The sequence below is a fragment of the Elaeis guineensis genome, chromosome 10, assembly GCF_000442705.2.
Source record: "Elaeis guineensis isolate ETL-2024a chromosome 10, EG11, whole genome shotgun sequence".
Taxonomy (NCBI): Eukaryota; Viridiplantae; Streptophyta; class Magnoliopsida; order Arecales; family Arecaceae; genus Elaeis; species Elaeis guineensis.
Window position 1 is genome coordinate 14,542,617 of NC_026002.2, and position 19,670 is coordinate 14,562,286.

Genomic DNA, 19,670 nt, shown 5'->3' on the forward strand with positions numbered 1-19,670 from the left:
AGTTATAACTTCCACATATGCAAAACATCTGAAAACAAGAATCATACCATTATGATAGCAAATATTGTCTGAAAACAAAAAAGTTCAAGAAGAATCATCATAAATCCAAAGATTCCATATGAAACACCAAATGTTCATGATATGATACATTGAAGATTCAAAAAAATATATCAAAAGAAAATAATGATGCTATCCATTAAATGATACATATCCACCAATCTGCTGTATCTTCTTTTTCCTAGTAATCTCTGCCTCCAACCCGTTATCATCTACAGTTTTGCTGAAAACAATGCCATAGATGAAACATCCTAAATACCCATGATGTTGAAGCAGACCACACGGATTGGTATCCACAACTGCTGAGCAGATAAAAGAGGAAATTGAAACTGAATTTAGGTGGGAGATCTGCAGTGTGCTGGCATTCAATCTGTTTTAGAAGAATGGATGTACTAAGAGTGATAATCACAGAGATGCACGGCCATTCTTTCAATCCACGTTCCTCATCTGATTCCTCCAGATCTGCTTTCTTATGAATTTGACAACAATATTGATGCAAAATGAGGTAATACAAAGGACTACAACAGCATAATCAGCTTTAGCTATTGCTGCCCTTCAACCACCAGCGACACAAGCTCATTTTCTTGCTGTTGACCTCTGGGCCTTAACCAAGCAGGACAGAACTTTCTGAATTTCTCAGGTATCCACCTGACAAAGTTATGAAGCACAATATTCGGTAAACAAAATGGCTTGCTATGTAAACCAAGGCTACACTCAGGAAACTACACAGACTAAAAACAACTCAAGAAAACAACAATAACAAAGTAATATCTTTGCAAATGGAGGCACTTCAGTAGTTCTTGAATTGTAACTTACATATCAATTCTTTCTCCAATAGCTCGCCTCACTGAAGAATTAAGCCCATAAGCAATTGAATTGAATAGCCCCTAAATCAAAAAGACGTGAAATAGTGAATTGGAGCAGACATAAAACAAATAAACAAACATAATACAACTAATGACAGATACTCTGATGATACATGACAAGGTATATACAATAGGACCATTCCTAATTATTCTCCACTTTACCCAATCTGCAAGCTTATGGACTGATTATGAAAATATGTAGAACATTCTTGTATTAGATCCACTCTGCACACCCATTATTAGTATAAAAAATTCAAAGGTCACTGCTTCAATATGGTCTCACACAAGTATTTCACAAAGAGAATATTACAGGTTCACTAGGTTACGGCTTCAATATGAACTTACACAAGTATTTCGCTAAGAGTATATTAAAGGTTACATATTGGTCGACTCTACAAAGAAATATCCTTGTTTCGAACCTGAGGCGACCATGGGGCTATCCGGCAGCCTTCCCACCGCCTTCCACTCCCTCCTCTTATCTCCCTCCAACCCCCCTCTCTCTCTCTCTCTCTTCTCACATCTCGTGAAGGATAGGAGCCCCAAAGACCCTTCAGTAGCCTTAATAGGCCACCACTGGCCTTTTCCTTTCCTTCCCTTCTCTCTTCTCTCTCTCTCTCTCTCTCTCTCTCTCTCTCTTCCTCTCTTTTCTTCTCTCTTGCTTCGTCTTTACCAGCATTCCGAATCGAATGTCCGAACCACACCGGTTGGCCACCGAAAGGTTTGGCACGCCCCAAAACGAATGCTGGTCCTGACAAAGTCAATATTCTAAGTTTCTAGAACAATTACTCAATACAATCTGAGGTTCTCATTCAAATGATTAGACAAAATAACATATTTACCTATATCCTCATATAAACCAGAACCATATCTAGTCTGGCTATTCCGGTATCTGATCTTAGGAAATCTATTCTCTCAACATTTATAACAATCAGAGCATGCTCTCAATAGAGACACGATTTGCATTTATAAGCATGTAAAGAAAGGTCTTTTTAGTTATGCTTGCCAAAGGGTTTTCCTCTATATCTTTTCCAACCCTAGCTCTTACAACAAGAATATCAGGATGAAAGGTATAACAGGCAAATTTAGCAGGCACTTCTTTATTAAATGTACTTACTGGCACAAGCAAGTCATCAGGACTTATAGATATAGGTAAAAGCAGGTTGTATGGATGATCACATACGGTTCTAGAGAGTAACCAGTTTCCTAGTGACGGTATTCCATATAATACTAGAACGTCTAGAAAGATATTTGGAGACGGTTATCAAGTATATCAAATGCAAGAACCATATCATTCTTAGATTCAACAGGAAAAAAAACAAAGCTTACCAGATTGATAAGAATATCAGCATCTAAAATGATATTCAACTATTGCAGGGCATGTGCTCTACACATGATAGGAAGTATGAAATGTCCCCATCTATTTAAAACATTTTTTCCGGTTATTTGCCCAACTTGATAAATATATTCCAAATTTTGTGAGGTGCATTTTTCTTGTTGCCCACCTTAAGAGTAAGAACATAACAAAGTCACGTCTAATTATTTAAGATGTGACCAGATGTAGAGTTAACAAGAGTTGTAGGTTTGTGTGGAAGGGAGATGCTTGGTCTCATTTCACTTGAAAATGACATTTCATTTTTATTTAAAAAAAAAAAAAAGAAGAAGAAAGAGTGATATCAGATACTGTATGAAGAAAGACCGGAAGGTTTTCACATTATATAATAGAAGTAATATAATAGAAGTAATATAGTCTGTCAAACTTGTTCACTCTGTAAATATACTTCAGCCTAAATAATATACAGCTCAGTACTTGTGCTGCTCAAGTCAATAAAATAGAGACTATAAGACCAGATCCAAGAACCATTGGTCATTATGGATCTCTTCTATTACAAACCAATTGCAATTAGCCAGATGAGATCAAGTATAATCAACATGAGGTGCTTATCAATACATAAAGTCCCTGGAGCATCTTACTCTTTTTCCTCTGCCATTCACAAGTCAAAACACAGTCTTTTTGGTAACTTTGATCAGCCAGGCATGTGTTTCTCAATGTCTATATACATAATTTATGAGGACTACAATAATACTATTTACACACATTGGTTGCTTTAAATTTAATTAGTAATATCGATGGTATGGATTGACAAAACATGATATATCTTGACAAGGACACTACTAACATAGTGACTAGTACCAAGATTTTTAAATATCCGAAAGTTCAAAAATCGCATCAACTATTTGGTTGTCATCGGGCCTCATGGTCAACTAACAAGTATAGCTTAGGTAGAAACAGAAACATATTTGATGAGAAAGAAAACAAGCATTCACTTAGTTCCTCAGAATATTAAAGGAACACCATGTTGAAGTTTTAACAAGAAACAGTTGGAGCTGTATCTCGTATCTTCTAACATCCATTTGATACCAAATGAAAATATAAGCTGCAGAGCATGAGAAGTTCAAAAAGCAATCGAAATTACAAAATTAAGAGAAGAAATACCATAAGTCCAGCAAACCCAACATCAAGAAAAGAAAGCCAAAAGATCTTGTGCCCTGGATTGATGAAGTCATATAGACGGTTGATTGTTCCAAATGCCCAAGATCCTATCAAAATCAAAGGATAGTAGCCCCACCTATTTACTGCCTACAAATGAAACAAAAACAGATATCAGCAAAAATACTTTGATTTGCCTGCAGCATATGTTATGATATTTTCATTTTACTTGCAGCTGACAATTATACATAGTGTAGTTAACACAACAAAAATATCAAAATGCAACATATCTTGGTTGCAAATCAATAGTTCTAGAACTGAGCATTTAGCAGGCGAAGCCAGCTTCGAGGTAAGACAAGGTTCTTATGTCAATACAACCAAAAAAAAAAAACAGCCATAAGACTAGGGTGGCATGATCTTGGGCTTGAAAACTATAGACTGACCCTAGCCCAAAAGCAAACCCGAGGCACCTGGCCTGACCTTGACCCAACCAGGCCTGACCTAACTAGAGCTTCAAGCCACAGCAGGAGAGAGTGATCAAGGAAGAAGAGGATGCATTAGCCTCCTTCGCCTACTTTTGGTTATTCCCTTACCCTCATTGGACCAGCCACTACCACTGTCTAATGTCCGCCACCCCATTGCTGTTAGTATCTAGCCCGAGAGGGTGGGGGTGGGGGTGGGAGAGAGAGAGAGAGAGAGGCAGCCAGTTTGCCCCCTACTGGCCTCCCCTCTGCTCTCCCCTCCTTGTATAAGGCCCCTATCTTTCCATCTTTACTTCCTTAGCCTCCTCCCTTCCACTCTGCACAAATTGAGGCAAGATCTAGCAAACCACTCCCCTCCTTGAAGATTAAGCCAAGATCCCACTAAACTGCTCTTGCCTTTGCCTAGACAGGACCAAAAGGGGCTATTAGCCTTGGCTCCCCACTCCACTCTTCCACTCCTCAAAAATCAAGGCAAGATCTAGCCGAACCACTCTCCTGTTTGTGTAGGTAGGATGAAAATGGGCAAGTGGCCCTGGCCTCCTCCCTTCAATTCTCCCTAGATCACCAAAATAAACTATTTTAACCAATATACATTATAAGTTCAAGCTCCTCACCAGGAGGAGATCAACCCAGTTGGGTTGTAGCTCAAGCTCAGGCTGAGGCCCTTAGAGACTTTTTAAGCTTAGGCACAACAACCTAGAGCCCCACCAATTTAGGCTGGACTTGGGCAAGGGATGGTCAAACACAAGCCCAACCGTTTGCAGGCGTAAACAAGTGAGGATATTCAATTGTTGAAAAAGGCAAGACATTACCATACATCAACAAAAATCACCTCTAAGGTTGTTTTGTTGGACTCTCTGTATCTGTGTTGCTCATTAAACCCTTGGGAATGCTGAGGGGAATGTTTTGAGGAGCTGCCAAATGATATCATGAAGAAATAATTTTTGCTCAGGTTTATAGATAGCATTTACAATGTTAATAATCTTTTAAGATTACTGAGTGGAATCACATAAAGAGAACCAATGAAAAATATCATGGATTCTGATATCTTTGTAGTTTGTATTTTATGTGTGCTTTATCTCATCATCTTTTTGTACTCAAATAAGAAGGCCAAATGCTGATATAAGTCTATAAACTATCTCAACCAGTAACAAATTAACCGCATTATCTTGTGTTCGCCACTATGCTTGTTTCTTATGTTTTAAAAAAGATTACTAACTTCATTAGCTCTTCCGACTAAAACCTAAAGTATAATCTAAGAATGGAGGTTTTACTAGTTCTAGCTTTCAAGTTCAGTTTATTCTACACTTGGGAATCATTACATCATGACAAAAGATTAAAAAAGTCTACCAAGCATTACCACCTAGATTGACCTTAGTTCATTCCCCCGTCCTAATGGTAAAAGTTGAACAATGAAGATTATCAAGGCCGTCTAGGTTATAGCTAGTTGCTCAAAAACTCCCACCACCCCCCCCCAACCACACACAAAAAAAAAAAAAAGCATAATATGAAGTTCTTAAGATAAAAGATGAGAGTAGTTCCATATATAGGTGGATAAGATCCAACTTCAAAAAGAATAAGCTGTTCAGAATAAGCTGTTCTTAGACCACAGAAATCCACTAGAACAATTATATCACACATAGGATGCCAAAAGAAAGGTGGATAATATAAAATTCTATCATATCCATCTTCGAGAAAAGTAAGTTGTTTGTAGGCCAAAAGAAACCCACTGGAAACAATCATAGCAATTAAAGATGTGGAGACAAAGGCGGATAGATTAGAAAATCTATCATAACTATCAAGCCTTGTCCCAATGGGCCCTATTAGTAATAAAAGAATCTAATAAAACAAAATAACCACTTCTTCTGAACCCCTAAATCTGTGAAAATAATCCTCCACTAGTGCAAATTTTACTCACTGACTTGTTTCTCTCTGATTTTCAATTACTAAGTATCGCTTGAACGATCAGCTTGAACTAGCAGAATGATTGTTCTAATTTGATGCACAAAAGCACAATCATGATGAGTCAACATGGTGAAATTATTGTATCAAAAGATTAAATAAATGGACCACATAATTCTGGTTCTTAGAAGATAGACTAGAAGAGCGTCAACTATCAGGTAATAAGAAAAAAGTATGAGGAGGTAATGCCCTATTTGCCTGCAATTATTTTTTTCTAAAAAGACTATTAATCCATTACAAGGAAAAGTGGTAAACAACGTCTGAAGTACATCTATTAGGGAAGACTACTTTTGTTTGTTGTGAACTATATATTCATATAATGGTAAGTAAGAACAGGAAAGACCTTTTCTGCCCTTGTATCAAAATGGCGTGATTGATCTGACATGCCCACAGCCATCTGCAAGTTGGTTATTGAAACAATAGCACATTGTAAATATGCCTGGATTACAGCAGAATTCTCAACTAGAGGATTCTAAATAAAGATGAATTGTTCCAAGACAGCAATCATCCCATCACAAATTTAAGGAAATGCCTTAGAGTGATCTATACCCGTGTTGCATTGTTTAGCATGCGAGTCACTTGAAAGTATGTAAATCCATTATACAGAATGGCACTCCAGAGTGGACCATAAAATGTTATTAAGTGAGCTACCTGCAAAAGAAAAATATACAGGCTCAAAAATCATGCAATAACTAATTAAACTAACTGAAGAAAGAAATGAATGCACAGTAAACTATACATATCAACAATCTCGCACAAATATGTGTAAAAAATAGGTTTATGTATAAAAAATCTCTCACAGTAAACAATCTCTCACAAATATGTATAAAAAATAGGTTTGTGGTTCCTGTTAAAAAAATGCTACTTTTGGTGCCTAGGCATGGCCACCTGGCAATAGCCTAGGCACTTGCATTTCTATTTCGCATCAACTTTGAGTACAAAGAATGAGATTCATTATGAATTCGTACTAACTGTTGCCAAGTTGGTACTTACTATTGACTCATTGCACTTTATTTGATATGTTTTTTTTTTTTTTTTCAGATAATAACTTTTTTTCACATTTCTCCCTGTATTTTTTAGCTTTTTGAATTTATTATCTCGCTGCCTTGACATTTGGGTACCTGCCTAGGCATCCTGATAACACCAAGGTGCTAGTGGCCACCCGTCTACGGTATACCATCTTTTAAAACAAATTGAGAGTAATGGATTTCAGAAAAACAAAGGAGTATATGTACCCCAGTGGAGTTAAAACCAAAAAAATAGAAATCATGTACCAAAACCTATAATCTCATTTGCCATGATGTAATTACAACAGCTAACAACTCTTGTTTATTAAATTACAGCATCTGCCTGCATAACTTCTAAGAAAATGAATAGGTACACAAGTGCATGCATGCTTGGCAGAATAGAACTTACCGTTTGTCATTGTTCAATTTCAAGTAGGTTGCAAGATAAACTCTCAGGATACTTTCGAACACCATATCATGCTCCTAAAGGCTTTGTTTATTAATCTGGTATTTTAAGTGTGCCACAGATATCGATTGTAAATAGTTGCATAGTTCATGGGTATAAGCCATATGTTTACATAAAATATGTGAATACAATATGTAATAATATAAATGATGACTGTTCCACTTGATGATTTTTTTTGATCATGAAGAAAAGTTCATTACATATCCAAGGCTATGCAAGCATCAGCCAGGTGTTGCCATATTTTATCAAGCTTGCCTATGTCGTTATCAGGCCTAGTTGCTATGTTAGTGGGCCTGAATATGAAGTAGATATATATGATCATGTCCATGATAAATTATAAGGGATAAACTGTCATGCTCCCATTTCATATTTCACAAGCTCACTTCCTTCAATAACTTGTCCAGGAAGCCAAGTATGATGAATATATCTTGAAGTTGCACTTTCTCCAACTTCCTTTATTCTCCTCTCTCTTCTATCTCTTCAACCGCTGTCACTGTAACCCTTCTTTTTTCACTCATTTTGTGCTACTCTCCTGGTGCTTGAACATTTTGGAGAGCCAATCTTTCACTGTGCGCCAATACTTTCTTCCTTTTATAAGATCTGATTGAGCCTAAAAGCTTCCCAGATGTGTGAATCAGTTGCATGATTTTCTTTGTACCCAGTCTGTTTGCGATTAATGATCCCTTTTAAACACCTAAGCAGATAAGAAATGCATATTATTATCCCACAGATTTTTTTCAGCACTTATGGTCAACCGAAGCACAAAGGATTAGTGTACAAAGATATAAATCAACAGAAGAAAAATATAAGCTACTGCAGATTTGTTCCTGCTCAAGCAAACAAAAGATTTCCTTGCTCAAATTTGTCCGTTCTCACTACTTCTGATTTTTAATCCATCTATGTAAGTGAATATTATAAGTAGCTTATCACGTATATAATGTCTCAGTTACATCCATCTAGTTCATTTAAACCTTTCTCCGAAGGTCAACTAACACCCAGGCTTCCAGTAACCAGAAGGTATGGTAAAATATTTGAGCTCCTCTCCTCCAATGGCTGGTGATTATGACTCCGATGGATGGAGTCACATAAATAATTGTCCTGTGACAAGGCTTTGGAAAGCATGGAACTGCACATCAGTTCCACTAAAGAATTCATTTTGACATGTTAAGTTATTAATTGAAAAAAAAAAGTGATCACTTATTGAAATTAGATTCATCCAACATTATCATCGAGATCAGTATCTTCATCATTTAATGTTGTGTCAGAAAACTATAGTTCTCATACAGGCTTGTTTCAGGAGTTGCGCAAATATAAAGAGATTCAAACTTTCACCCCCTTTTTGTTCTTTTTACTAACGTTTGCCCATTGCTAATTTCAGTATCTTCCAGATGCTGTTTTCTCTACATCTCTATTACAAGAACTGGGGACCATTAAAGTTCCATAAATGAGCCGAATGACTTCTAAGATCAGTTGTGTACACTCTATGTCCATGCTTCAGTCATAATAAATCTTGTAGATCAATCTTTTTTGGAGGTAAAATGTATGGATCTGTCATGAGTTTTTTCAAATAAAAGTATTGCTAGTTCATTATTATGGATATCTTTTCCCTTTCATTTTAATGAACATGATTTACATATTTATACCACATCTGTCACTTGTAAGATTATCATAAAAAAATAAATTATATGTTAGATGCTGCAATGATGTAAATATTTTTTTGTCTAATATTTGTATCTTTTATGAATTATCTTTTATAAATTATTGATATTTAATGTTTCAACCAAAATTATATCAAAATATGAAAAGAGATGTTTAATATATGTCCTTGACTTGTTTTACTTGTAGTTATTTTCTTTATTTTGGTTTTTATTATGTCCTGGATTTTTTTTCATTAAGCATTTACCAAAACAATCAAAAAACTAGAGCAAGTTTTCATACTTTGTTTCCCAAGAGAGTTTTCATGTTTATCTTTAAAAAAGTGCATCCACCAGGAGGAATAGCCATTGAATGAAATTGTTTTCTTTACATACATTCTTCAAAACAAAAATATATATTTTTTTTAAAAAAAATATTGGGTGAATCAAAGAATGGTTCTAAGGGATTCATGGAAGGAAACAAAGAATTCGCCTCAAAAAAACTAGCTTTTAAATAAAACAAAACTGGGCTGTCTCCTTTAGTGAGCTTGCAAATCAATAATTACCTAACATCAAAAGGCTAGGATATTGAAGCTACATCATTCTAGTATTTTAGGAAAAATTCTAGGGTTTGAAAAACAAAGAAATTATTTTTAATGACTGCACTTTATGGGAAATTCTATCAATTCCATTATTCAATATTCTCCATATTAAAGCTTTCAACAAACTTTCTTGAATCCTTTTTCATCACTGTCAATGTTCGAATCCAGGATTCATGTTAGGAAGAAAACAATACCCAGAACGGGTGCATAACACCAGTGCTCTCTTGAACTGTGATATCCCAAACATACTGGTCTGTTCCGACTATCTTGGCACATCTCAACACTTGGGACAAACCAGAATGGTTTGGAACTTTGGATGGAGTAGGATGAACTAGGACATTCTTTTTCTTGTCCCTTCTTATTCTTGTTGTTAGCGTCTGTTTCATCCATCCTGACCATACCTCCCTAACTTGGTTCCCTGCCATCCTAGAAGCAAACTGAGATGGGACCAGATACTGAGAGTTAAACCCTCTGTTCCAATAGTATGAATTGACAAAAAGGTAGCAAGTCTATCTTGAAATACAAATGGATGAAAAGGAGGCTTTTTTTTTTCTCCTAGCATTCCCATGATGCCTTGTGTGGTCCTCAAAAACCAAATACACAAATATGTGTCAGATCCATCAAAAGTAGCAAACAGATTTATGTCAATTATTTACCACTACATAACGCACGGAGACTGATTAAATATGCTAATGGTGTGTAAGAAACTAGGAGCCTCGAGATGCATAGTTTTATGAAAACTGATTATCATTTTGAGGACAAACCAAAAGTCAGTGAGGATGCACATCTACATAACAAAGTATTACATGCCTTTCCTGTGCGTGCAGATTCGGTCCAACACCAGGCACCTAGTCGTCCATATTCGCTGCCTATAGAGCGTATGACAGTTGTAACTAGTGAAGTTCCTGTCAGAAGATAGTCAAATGAAAATTCAACTTTTTAATAGCTGCACTGTGCAATCAAATTTATGTTTCTTAAAAGAATAGTCACATCCTTGAAAAATGTACATAATTATTCTAGGCAATATCAGTAATGGAGAATCACAATCAAGAAACCAGCCTAAGTAAATAGAAGGATATAACAAGCTAAACTAAGCAAAGTAAACTCTACATATATAAATAATGTTAATACTTCTGAAAATTCACTAACAACATTTAACTCTCAATATCTGTGATTCTGTAACCCCACACATGAAAAGCAATGCAGAAGAGCAAATAACAACAGAAGCATAACTAACTAGATGAATAAACATAAGCAACTAAGATAAGTCTAAGAGAACTCATTAACTGCATTATTGGATATGTACTTTTTTACACATGTCGCAAGCACTTCTGTATCAAATAATAGGAAAATGCCAACTTTACACATTGTGAATAGTGGTTCTTATGGAAGCATAGTTCAAAGGAATGTTCCCAGGTGACTATAGTTGACAGGCCATAACAACAGCTATCAAGACTTTTCCCCAACTAGTTGGGGCAGGCCAAGAAACTTAAATTCTTGCCGGATTCAGTCATAGAAACTAGTTCCAGCAGAACCGAATTGTAAAGGGGAGAGCCTAGTTGTAGAGTACTCGACAACAATTTGTAAAAGATAAAAGTGCCCTGAGTCGCACCCTTATACAAAAATTAAATAAAATGGAGACGATTCAACAGATAAAAGCAATTAGTAGATAAATCCATATGCATTATGTATGTCTCCAACATACATCGTGTTGAAGTCAGTAGAATAATCAGCACAAACGTCATGTAGCACTTGCTGCCTCTTCCTGTAGACAGAACATATAATGGCAATCTCTACCATAAAACTAGCTTTTATTGGTAGTTCAAATCTCAAGCCTTCGTAGCCAAAAGAAAGGTCCAGCAAAGCTAAGCAAACCACGATATACTGTTTGGAATTTCATCCATGTTGATTATGAAAAGGAAATAATAAGATATTCAGATTGAGTCATGCAGTTCATAATAAGCTGGAACTGCATTTACTTACTGCAGTTTAATTAGATTGTATTGGGAATCTCTACCATGAAAATAGCTCCTAATGGCAGTTCAAATCCAAGTCTTCATAGCTAAAGGGAATGGTCTAGTGGAACTAAACGAGCTACAGTATACTGTTCCCAATTTCATTCCATGCTGACAACGAGGGGAACAATGAGTTCGATACTCGCTTTGAATCATGCAGTTCACAGTAAGCTGGAATCACATTTCCTGATTAGCTATAGCTCTATAAAAGTTGCCACTCAGAATAAGGTTCTGAGATTCTCAGGAGCTGTAAGAACCAACTCATATAAGCAGGTGGCATGCAGTCCATGTGCTTCTAATACTTGATCAACATCCTTTCAAGGAAACAGAAATGACCTATCACATAATTATGCAATATTTTCAGACAAGAAAAGGTGCCTAAGATTTGCACCATAGGACCCTTTTGATTTAATAAAACAGGATTTGAGATGTAATTCAGTTGCATAACTACATCTACGCAAGTACATCTATGAATGTGACTGCAAAAAACATGTTCATATAGGGTTATTGTTGTGAATATAAGGTCATAATGAGCTGTGACTGCAGAAACTCCAAAAGATGAAATTAATTGTTTTTCATCCTTCATCAGAATTTTTCTTTTTCTTTTCTTCTTTTTTTTTTTTGAGGGTGGGGGTTGTTTCTTTATATTTTTATACATTCACTTTAAGTCTTTAAATGCCTCTCTCATAAATCATAAATACTCTTCTCCATTCCTTTATCTAAACTTCAAGCCATTATCCTTATTTTTGTTGAAGCTTTCAATGCAAACTGCAAAACCAGTACACTTCATCTCTGAAAATGCTATTCATTACCTGAGGTATTATTCAATTCGAATCATATTTTTGCCAGATTTTCACCTCAAGGCATGCTATTCTTAGACTTCATAAGATAAGCTTAAGATATAGGTTCAGTTTCACCCTAGAATGTGGAAAGGGCTTCAATGAAGTTCCTAAAATTAAAAGGAGTCAATTACGGATTTTTAGAAGGGTTTTCTAGGAAAACTAGCATGGGAAAGTCAAACAAAAGCCATACCCCAAACGTACAAGTGAAAAACTGATTCAAAATCTTCAACATCCGTTTTGTGTCTAACAACTGTTCGGTGGAGAGTGAATGCAATTGTCGTAGTCCATAAAAAAGATGCTACACAGAAGAAGTGTGCAGTATAGTCTTGAGCATAGCAGAAAAATCCATTTGATGGATCCCTGCAGGATGAAACAAGAAAGCACTGTCATTCTGGAGGAATCATTAACATAGAGAAGAATTACAGACTGAGGGCATCATTAGATATCATTAATGAAGAAAACATAGCGAGCTTCAAAAATTTAATCACTCATGACTTCATTTAATTGAAACTTGTAACCACAAAAAAGCTACAGAAATGATAGCATGAAACTAACTATATTACCTCAGAACTATAAGTAGCAGCAGGAGGGAAATTAAAAGGACGAAAAGCAGCCAAAGAAGAAAATAACAATTTTTTTGTCTTTTGGCTTCCTTAGGTCCCTGGAGGAAAGGTCTTTAAGAATAAAGGAAAAACTTCATGATAATCAGCATCCCATGCAAGTTATTGTTACAATCATAACAAAGAAGGCCCTTAGTATCTGTATATAATTTTTCCTACAAGTTTTGGAAACTGATGCAACCTTCAGTAGTTTTACTCCAATCAAGGATTTCTAACACTTTAGGAACAGAGATTTTATAGGCATATTAAACAGAAAAAATTATCGCAAAGTAGTAGAAAAAAGCTTCAATAAGCCTGCCAATAGTCAATCTAACAGTAGATTCACCTATTTGGTAGGATTTTGCGTACATTTGCACAACATGGTCTGTGAATTACTTCAAAATTTCTTGGGCCAGTACATTTGCACAACATGGTCTGCAAATTAATGGGACAAGCAAACAGGTTTCTATCAGATGATTTGATCTAGTTTGGGTACTGAACAGATCTAAAGCTCAGAAGCTATATTAGATCAAGGGTTCTTATTGCAGATCTGAAATGAAACAATGCTGTTCATCTTGGAAGAAAGTACCAGAAAACCTCCCAAACTACTCCACAACTAGAGTGTTGGGGAAAGAAAGGTCTGGATGGTTCAACCAAAATAATAATAAAAAAAGAAAGTATTGTTTTTATTCTAATTAAAAACTCCATATGTAAGCCAGACAGTGTAATGCTCCAAAGGAAAATAAAAAAAATACTTTAGTGAGGGAGATATACGTATTTTCCTCATCAAAAACAATATATTGGTGTTATCTAGCAAATTATCAGTTTGACCCACTAAAGAGCAAAATAAAAAATTCAGAAGGCAATATGAAACTACCCAGGTAATTTTGCCATTAAAATCAAAGAAACATACCCAACTATAGTGAAGAAACTGCAAAACATGTCCTGCAACATAAAAAGACTCGATCAGAAGAAACATATCACAGAGTAATAATTATTCATATGCAAGAGATATGCACGAAATGTGGACAAAGTATTGACTAAACCTTTAACAAGAAACCAAAGGGAAACAAGCAAAACAAGAATTCCAAGCTATTATACAAAGAAAAAGTTGCATTTTTAAGGATGTACTGTATGCATATAAAGATAACATGTTTCTTCAGCTTAAAACAAAAATCAGACTAAGATTTACATTAGGCATTTCATTTAGGATTTGAGCCATAAATACTTAATGCATGTGTATGTGAGAACAATAAGACAAAGCACTGAAGAATGAAGATTTAAAAGGAAAAGTATACCAGATGTGTCGTGTGATTGTTAAATAACATTGAGACAAACTTTTGTATGGATTCAACTGGAGGCAAACTGAGTTCATGAATATAGCAAGGATGAGGATATTGGCTAGGAAAATAAAAATAGATATCCAAACAATATACAAAGGTTGCCAGTGCCGCAATTAGGGGAGAGTGCAGTGTAAGGCATTTAAGGGTCATAAACATGGTTAAAGAAGAGCTATATGGAGAATATTAGAAATTACTAGAAAAATATTATATGTTAATGAACTAGGCCTTAAATAGATAACAATCACATAAGAAGACCAAAATTATGGCATTGTAATTGAAAAGAGCTGCTTAAAAGTGAAAGAATCCACTTCCCAGAAATAGCTTCCACCTACCAACACTGAAGTCACTTTGGCACCTTTTTGGGGAATCCATGGTTTGTGTTCCACTTCCCAAACCAAACATGCAGAACTTGCAACTTTCACTGGAGCCCAAGTTCTGGTATACGATTTCCTCTTAACCAAACACATACTTAACGAAATGAGGGTTGTTGTTAATGCTTATGTCTCCTAAGCCTCTTCCTCCCCTCCATATAATACCATCTAGTTGTGACATTTTAAATGGATGCATTTTCCAAGTTTCAAACCCAACCTATACTAACATAGTGTCAGACTAATCTAACTCATGCTTATCATGTACTTGATTCTAAACATGTGTCTGGTGCATAAGACCATTATTTTCACTCCAACTAAACAAAAAGACTTTGAACTGAGTTTCAGAGCACTGTCCAATTCTAATGCATAATGATGCAGGAGACAATCATCCATCACAATATCATGCATCAGACCACAGTCCTTGGGATTCTTACTGATTCCAATGTCAATTTGATTTTTAGTTGGCAAAATAAGTCTTGTTCATCGGACCCATCCAGTCCTTGCTCGTTAGAAGCTTGTTCCAATTTGCTTCTCTACGCATCAGCTTTGCTTCTACTCCAATTAACAAGCATTTGTTCCGATGATGTATCTCTTGAGATCATGGGCTCTAAATAAGAATTTTAAGTATAACAAGCCAATGGCATGCTACACAAAAATGTAACAAATTACCAATGCTCAGCAAAAATTGGCATCCAGCTAGTACCATCCCAGTGTTGCATGCTTGTACGGCACTGACATGACATGACTAGTGCATTCCATGCATATCATGAATGCAAATACGCCAACCAGCATTTCAATTCATCATTCTCACATCTCTGGCATTTCAAAGGTTGCTTCCTTCTGCATTGTTGACCCACCCTGATTCTAACACTGTGTCTTTTAGGAATTTTCTATAGACATTAGTTTCTAATTCAATTCCACTTCACTTAACTAGGACAGGAGGAAACCTTGTAAACCATGTCCAAGGAGTTCATAGGTTTCCACTCTGCCTCCCCCTCCCTACCAAGCCCTCTTTCATGCTCTCTCTCAGAGTCTCAGGTTTGATCGGCTAGCCTGGAGGTTAAACTGATTACCCACTAACATGGCTCCTGGTCATGTAAATGGCTAGTCTAGATTTGATAAATATGGCCAAGGCCTAACTCAATAGGCAAGGAGGCTAACTCATTGCCTTGAAGGCAACCACAATAGACATGCTTGGAGATGGAGCATACAGCTGACCCTAAATAATTGAGATCAAGTTTGATGGTTCTGGTTATAGTTATCTTTTAAAAAAATGATAAAATAAGATATAAAAAATACATGCTAACATACACATCCAAATCAACTTAGCTGTGGCGATGAAATTGACATATCATACCTGCCAACTGTACCAGCATCCAAGCAAATGCAAAAGAAAATCATTTGGAACTCCTAGAACCTACAGTTTATAACATGGATGTCTTTCATTTCCTCTAGTGACATATTAAACCTTGCATCATTCAGCATTAATGCATCTTGAATCTACTAGAGTGCAGCATCTTCATGTCACAACCTTTCATGTGCATCGAGCACAAGTAGTAACTTCAGAATCCTAACAAGCAATAAGTCATTCATCTCACTCCACCCATGAAATAATTCAAGAAAATTTTGAGAGCACGCTGCAGCCTAATTGTATGAAAGGAGCTGTCTCAACCATTGAATTAGGTTAGCACATTGTCAAAGTGCACAACTGATCCCACATAATTCAGAGTATCTGACATCCACTAATGGTTATAACAACAAAGTAGGACTCAAATTTTCGTTGCTCCCAGCCAGATCCACCCGTTCTCCGACATTATTTCTGTATTCATGGAAGTAAATATTGCCATACATGGAGACTATAAATCTATAACTACTAAATCAAAGAAAGAGATCATGAACCCTAGCTGCGTATCTCATTAAAAGAAGCCAAAAGATATAAAAATAACAGCAGAAAGAAGAGGAGGTGGGATTACGGAGAGGGCGAGGAAGAAGACGAGCTTGAAGGAGAACTTGTGGAGCTCTTTGAAGAGGAGGTAGCAGAGCACGATGAAAGCCGATCCCGCCAGCGAGAGTGCCGCCGTCCCCGTGCTCACCACCGCCAGGATCCGGCGATCTCTCACGGTCAGGCTTGCCGCTGCCGCCTTCATTGATTCGATCGCGCCGGTTTCTTCTATCTCTCTCACACGCTCTCGGGAAGACCGGGAGAGGAGAGAAGGAGGCGCCGTTATGACAGAAAACAACGGCCCGACGACGGAGGCTTTTACAGAGAGGCGCAACCCATTGAACTTTAGTAGGAAGAGGGAACAGCTCACGTTAGTGCATTGGCCCATGGGCCTCAATTGATGGTTTTTGGGTTTGCCGTGGGCCAATTGACACCTTGTGATTGCTTCATCTGGTCAGCCACTAACAGCATCTTTTTTCATTGGTCGCGGGAGTGAGCGGCGGAGGTGGTTGCGATAAAATATTGTGACAATTGACATGTCAACATTAATTTGGGGTTGGATACAGACAGTAAAAGGGAGATCCAAGTAAGAATAGATTTGTTATTACAATTGCTGTAGAACCAATTCACTTGGAGCCCCCATCTTCGAATTTCTTTAAAGTTAATTTTGATGGTAATATTCTGGATGGCAGTCGATGAGGCGGATCCGTGTTTATCATCTGATTCTAGGCTAGTGGCAGCAAGTGGTTGCTAAAGATCTGATATTTCGATACCTAAAATAGAGTTGAGGGCTATTTGGATTGGAGTTACCTGTGCTGAGTGTGTCCTGCATATTGATCACTTATTTCTGGAGACGATTCAAAGATGGAGGGCAGATCGATTTATTCATCTGATGCTACATGATATCTAGATTGCTGTGGAAGAATGTGCTGTGTTGAAAGTCAAGTATGTATATCGGAAGATGAATATTACTATAAAAATTTTATAGGCAATCTTTATTTTTATTGAACTTACATAATATTTTATTTTTTAATTTTATTAGATATATTCATATTTGATGGGTGTAAATTTTATGTCAAAAAAAAAAAAAAAAAAAAAAAAAAGAGGCGGGGGGGGGGGGGGGGGGGTTGGGAAAAAAACACAGTTCACAGCTGGTTCGGTGGCTCATAAATGGCATCATACGGATTATTTAGGGGGTTATAGGAAATATCATGTCCTTTAACTCCATGTGAAGACCTTAACTTTCTATTATAAGATAAAGCAAAAGTATTAGCAATTCATTTTTTACTCAAATTTAAGAATCAAATTTCATTAACTTGCAAGTTCTGTAAATCTTAATTCCTCCAAAAAAGAAAATAATGCATCATAATGTAAAATAACTTACTGACAAGGTTATTTAACATCTAGCAGCTTAATAAGAGGCTGGTTAATATCCACGTTAGAATTAAAAAATTCTCATATTTTTTGGGGATGAATTAAACTTCAGACTAAGGCCGGTTCTAAAGTTAATCAAAGGTATAAACAATCATTTTCCAAAAATACCTAGAAATGAAGTATTCTCAAATAGTCCCTAATAATCCGTATTTAGAGCAACATTTTGAGTCATCTCTGGTTTTTTTTCTAATTGGAGAGGTTTGGTTCAAAACACTTGTCTTCAAGTGAATTTATCAAGACTCGTCTTCCAATATATATCCGCCACTTGGGATTCATCACTGGAGAAGGGGGATGCGCCAAGCCGTTGCCCCATTCAGCAATTTAAATCGAGTTAGGTCCAAGTTTAATATCTTCCTCAAGAGAATGTCCTACCACTAATGATTGGCTCTCACTCTCCAGCCTAATATACCCCATTAATTAAAAGAACCCTCTCTAATTCATGGAGTCAAATCTCTTCCTTGAGGCTGGAGACACTCAGGCTCATCTTTCCATAGTAAATAATTGAAGAAAAGAGCCCGGAAGACTATGACAGCCAGGCCACCATGTCATCCCCTTGTTAAAAAAAAAAAAAAAAGGCTCTCATTGGCTCAAGCCTAAGAATCTAGCTTCATATTGAAATTAAGCTCCGGCAGAGCTAAAGGAAGGCATCACAAATTATAGATTAAAAAATTTTAAAAAAAAATTCTCTTCCTTCCTAAGTTAGGCGAATTCATTTCTACTAAGTAAGAATGTATTGCAGTCAAAAGACTCATGGTTCGACACGTGAGATATGGGCTTTATAGTTTTATCTCTCTGGATTCCAATCCAAAAAAATATCTCATGTGAGATGGATGATCCCTTCCTATATAAGTCGTTAGACAAGAAGAATCCCACCGTCTCCTATTTATGCGTCACTATTGCAGTCAAGGACTCATGATTTGGCATATGAGGTAGTGTTTATTCTGATCCGTGAGTCTCACGATTTTGCCTTTCTAGATGCCGATCTAAAAAGTGCCTCACGTAAGATGAATGATTTTTTTTTATATAAATCATAATTTTTTTTGACTCACAATTAATATAATCAATATAAGATTAATGATTCACGCCTACCATTGTTATCAGCACATTGTCTCAAAAAGTTGTCCCAACGGCTCTGGCTGTTGGCTAGTTTCATTAAGGTTTATTAGCCAACTAGATGTATTTTTCCCCCGGAGTAGGTCAGTAGTTGGACTTTTCTTTGAGTCAATGCCCAACCATTATGGTCAAACTTAAACCTTCTGATACTTGGTTATCTAACTTGATAACACCTGACCAGCTCTGGTGGCAGTGGATCAATGATACTCCTCTATCTGTCTTTATATAAATGGCTAAGTTGGAGGTTTTTTTTTTTTGGTAAAATAAGTTGGAGGTATTTGTCAACATTATACCAAGCAAGGTGCAGGGTTCATAGAAACATGTCTCATTTAGTGATTCTACATGGACTTCAGTCTGCTGACAGCTTACTGACAGTAACAGAGAATAATGTGTCGAATATATAGCTGAAAAAATAACAATATTTTGAGTAACAGAAAAATTTATCAG

General features: G+C 36.4%; 1 protein-coding gene across 2 annotated transcripts; it reads right to left on the bottom strand.

Annotated features, from left to right (window-relative positions):
• Positions 1 to 18: 18 nt before the first annotated feature.
• LOC105053079 (G-protein coupled receptor 1) lies at positions 19 to 17,079 on the bottom strand. 2 transcript variants are annotated; one of them, XM_010934103.4, is made up of 9 exons: positions 16,708 to 17,079; positions 13,934 to 13,965; positions 12,612 to 12,781; positions 10,375 to 10,469; positions 6,405 to 6,506; positions 6,199 to 6,252; positions 3,418 to 3,561; positions 874 to 944; positions 19 to 705 (listed from the first exon to the last, which is right to left on the bottom strand). In XM_010934103.4, the coding sequence occupies exons 1-9, from the start codon at positions 17,062 to 17,064 to the stop codon at positions 600 to 602; spliced, it is 1,131 nt and encodes a 376-aa protein (XP_010932405.2). In that variant the 5' UTR covers positions 17,065 to 17,079; the 3' UTR covers positions 19 to 599. The 2 variants fall into 2 exon arrangements, with proteins under 2 accessions (XP_010932405.2, XP_073100477.1); XM_073244376.1 differs by having other exon boundaries at positions 6,405 to 6,502; positions 10,371 to 10,469.
• Between the last annotated feature and the right edge of the window lie 2,591 nt (positions 17,080 to 19,670).

Coding starts and splice junctions, on each gene's coding strand:
- LOC105053079 (XM_010934103.4), bottom strand. CDS start 17,064: ATGGGCCAATGCACTAACGTGAGCTGTTCCCTCTTCCTACTAAAGTTC. Junction 13,966..16,707: donor TCTTCTTCCTCGCCCTCTCC/GTAATCCCACCT, acceptor TTTATGTTGCAG/GACATGTTTTGCAGTTTCTT. Junction 945..3,417: donor TTGGGTTTGCTGGACTTATG/GTATTTCTTCTC, acceptor TTTTTGATTTAG/GGGCTATTCAATTCAATTGC.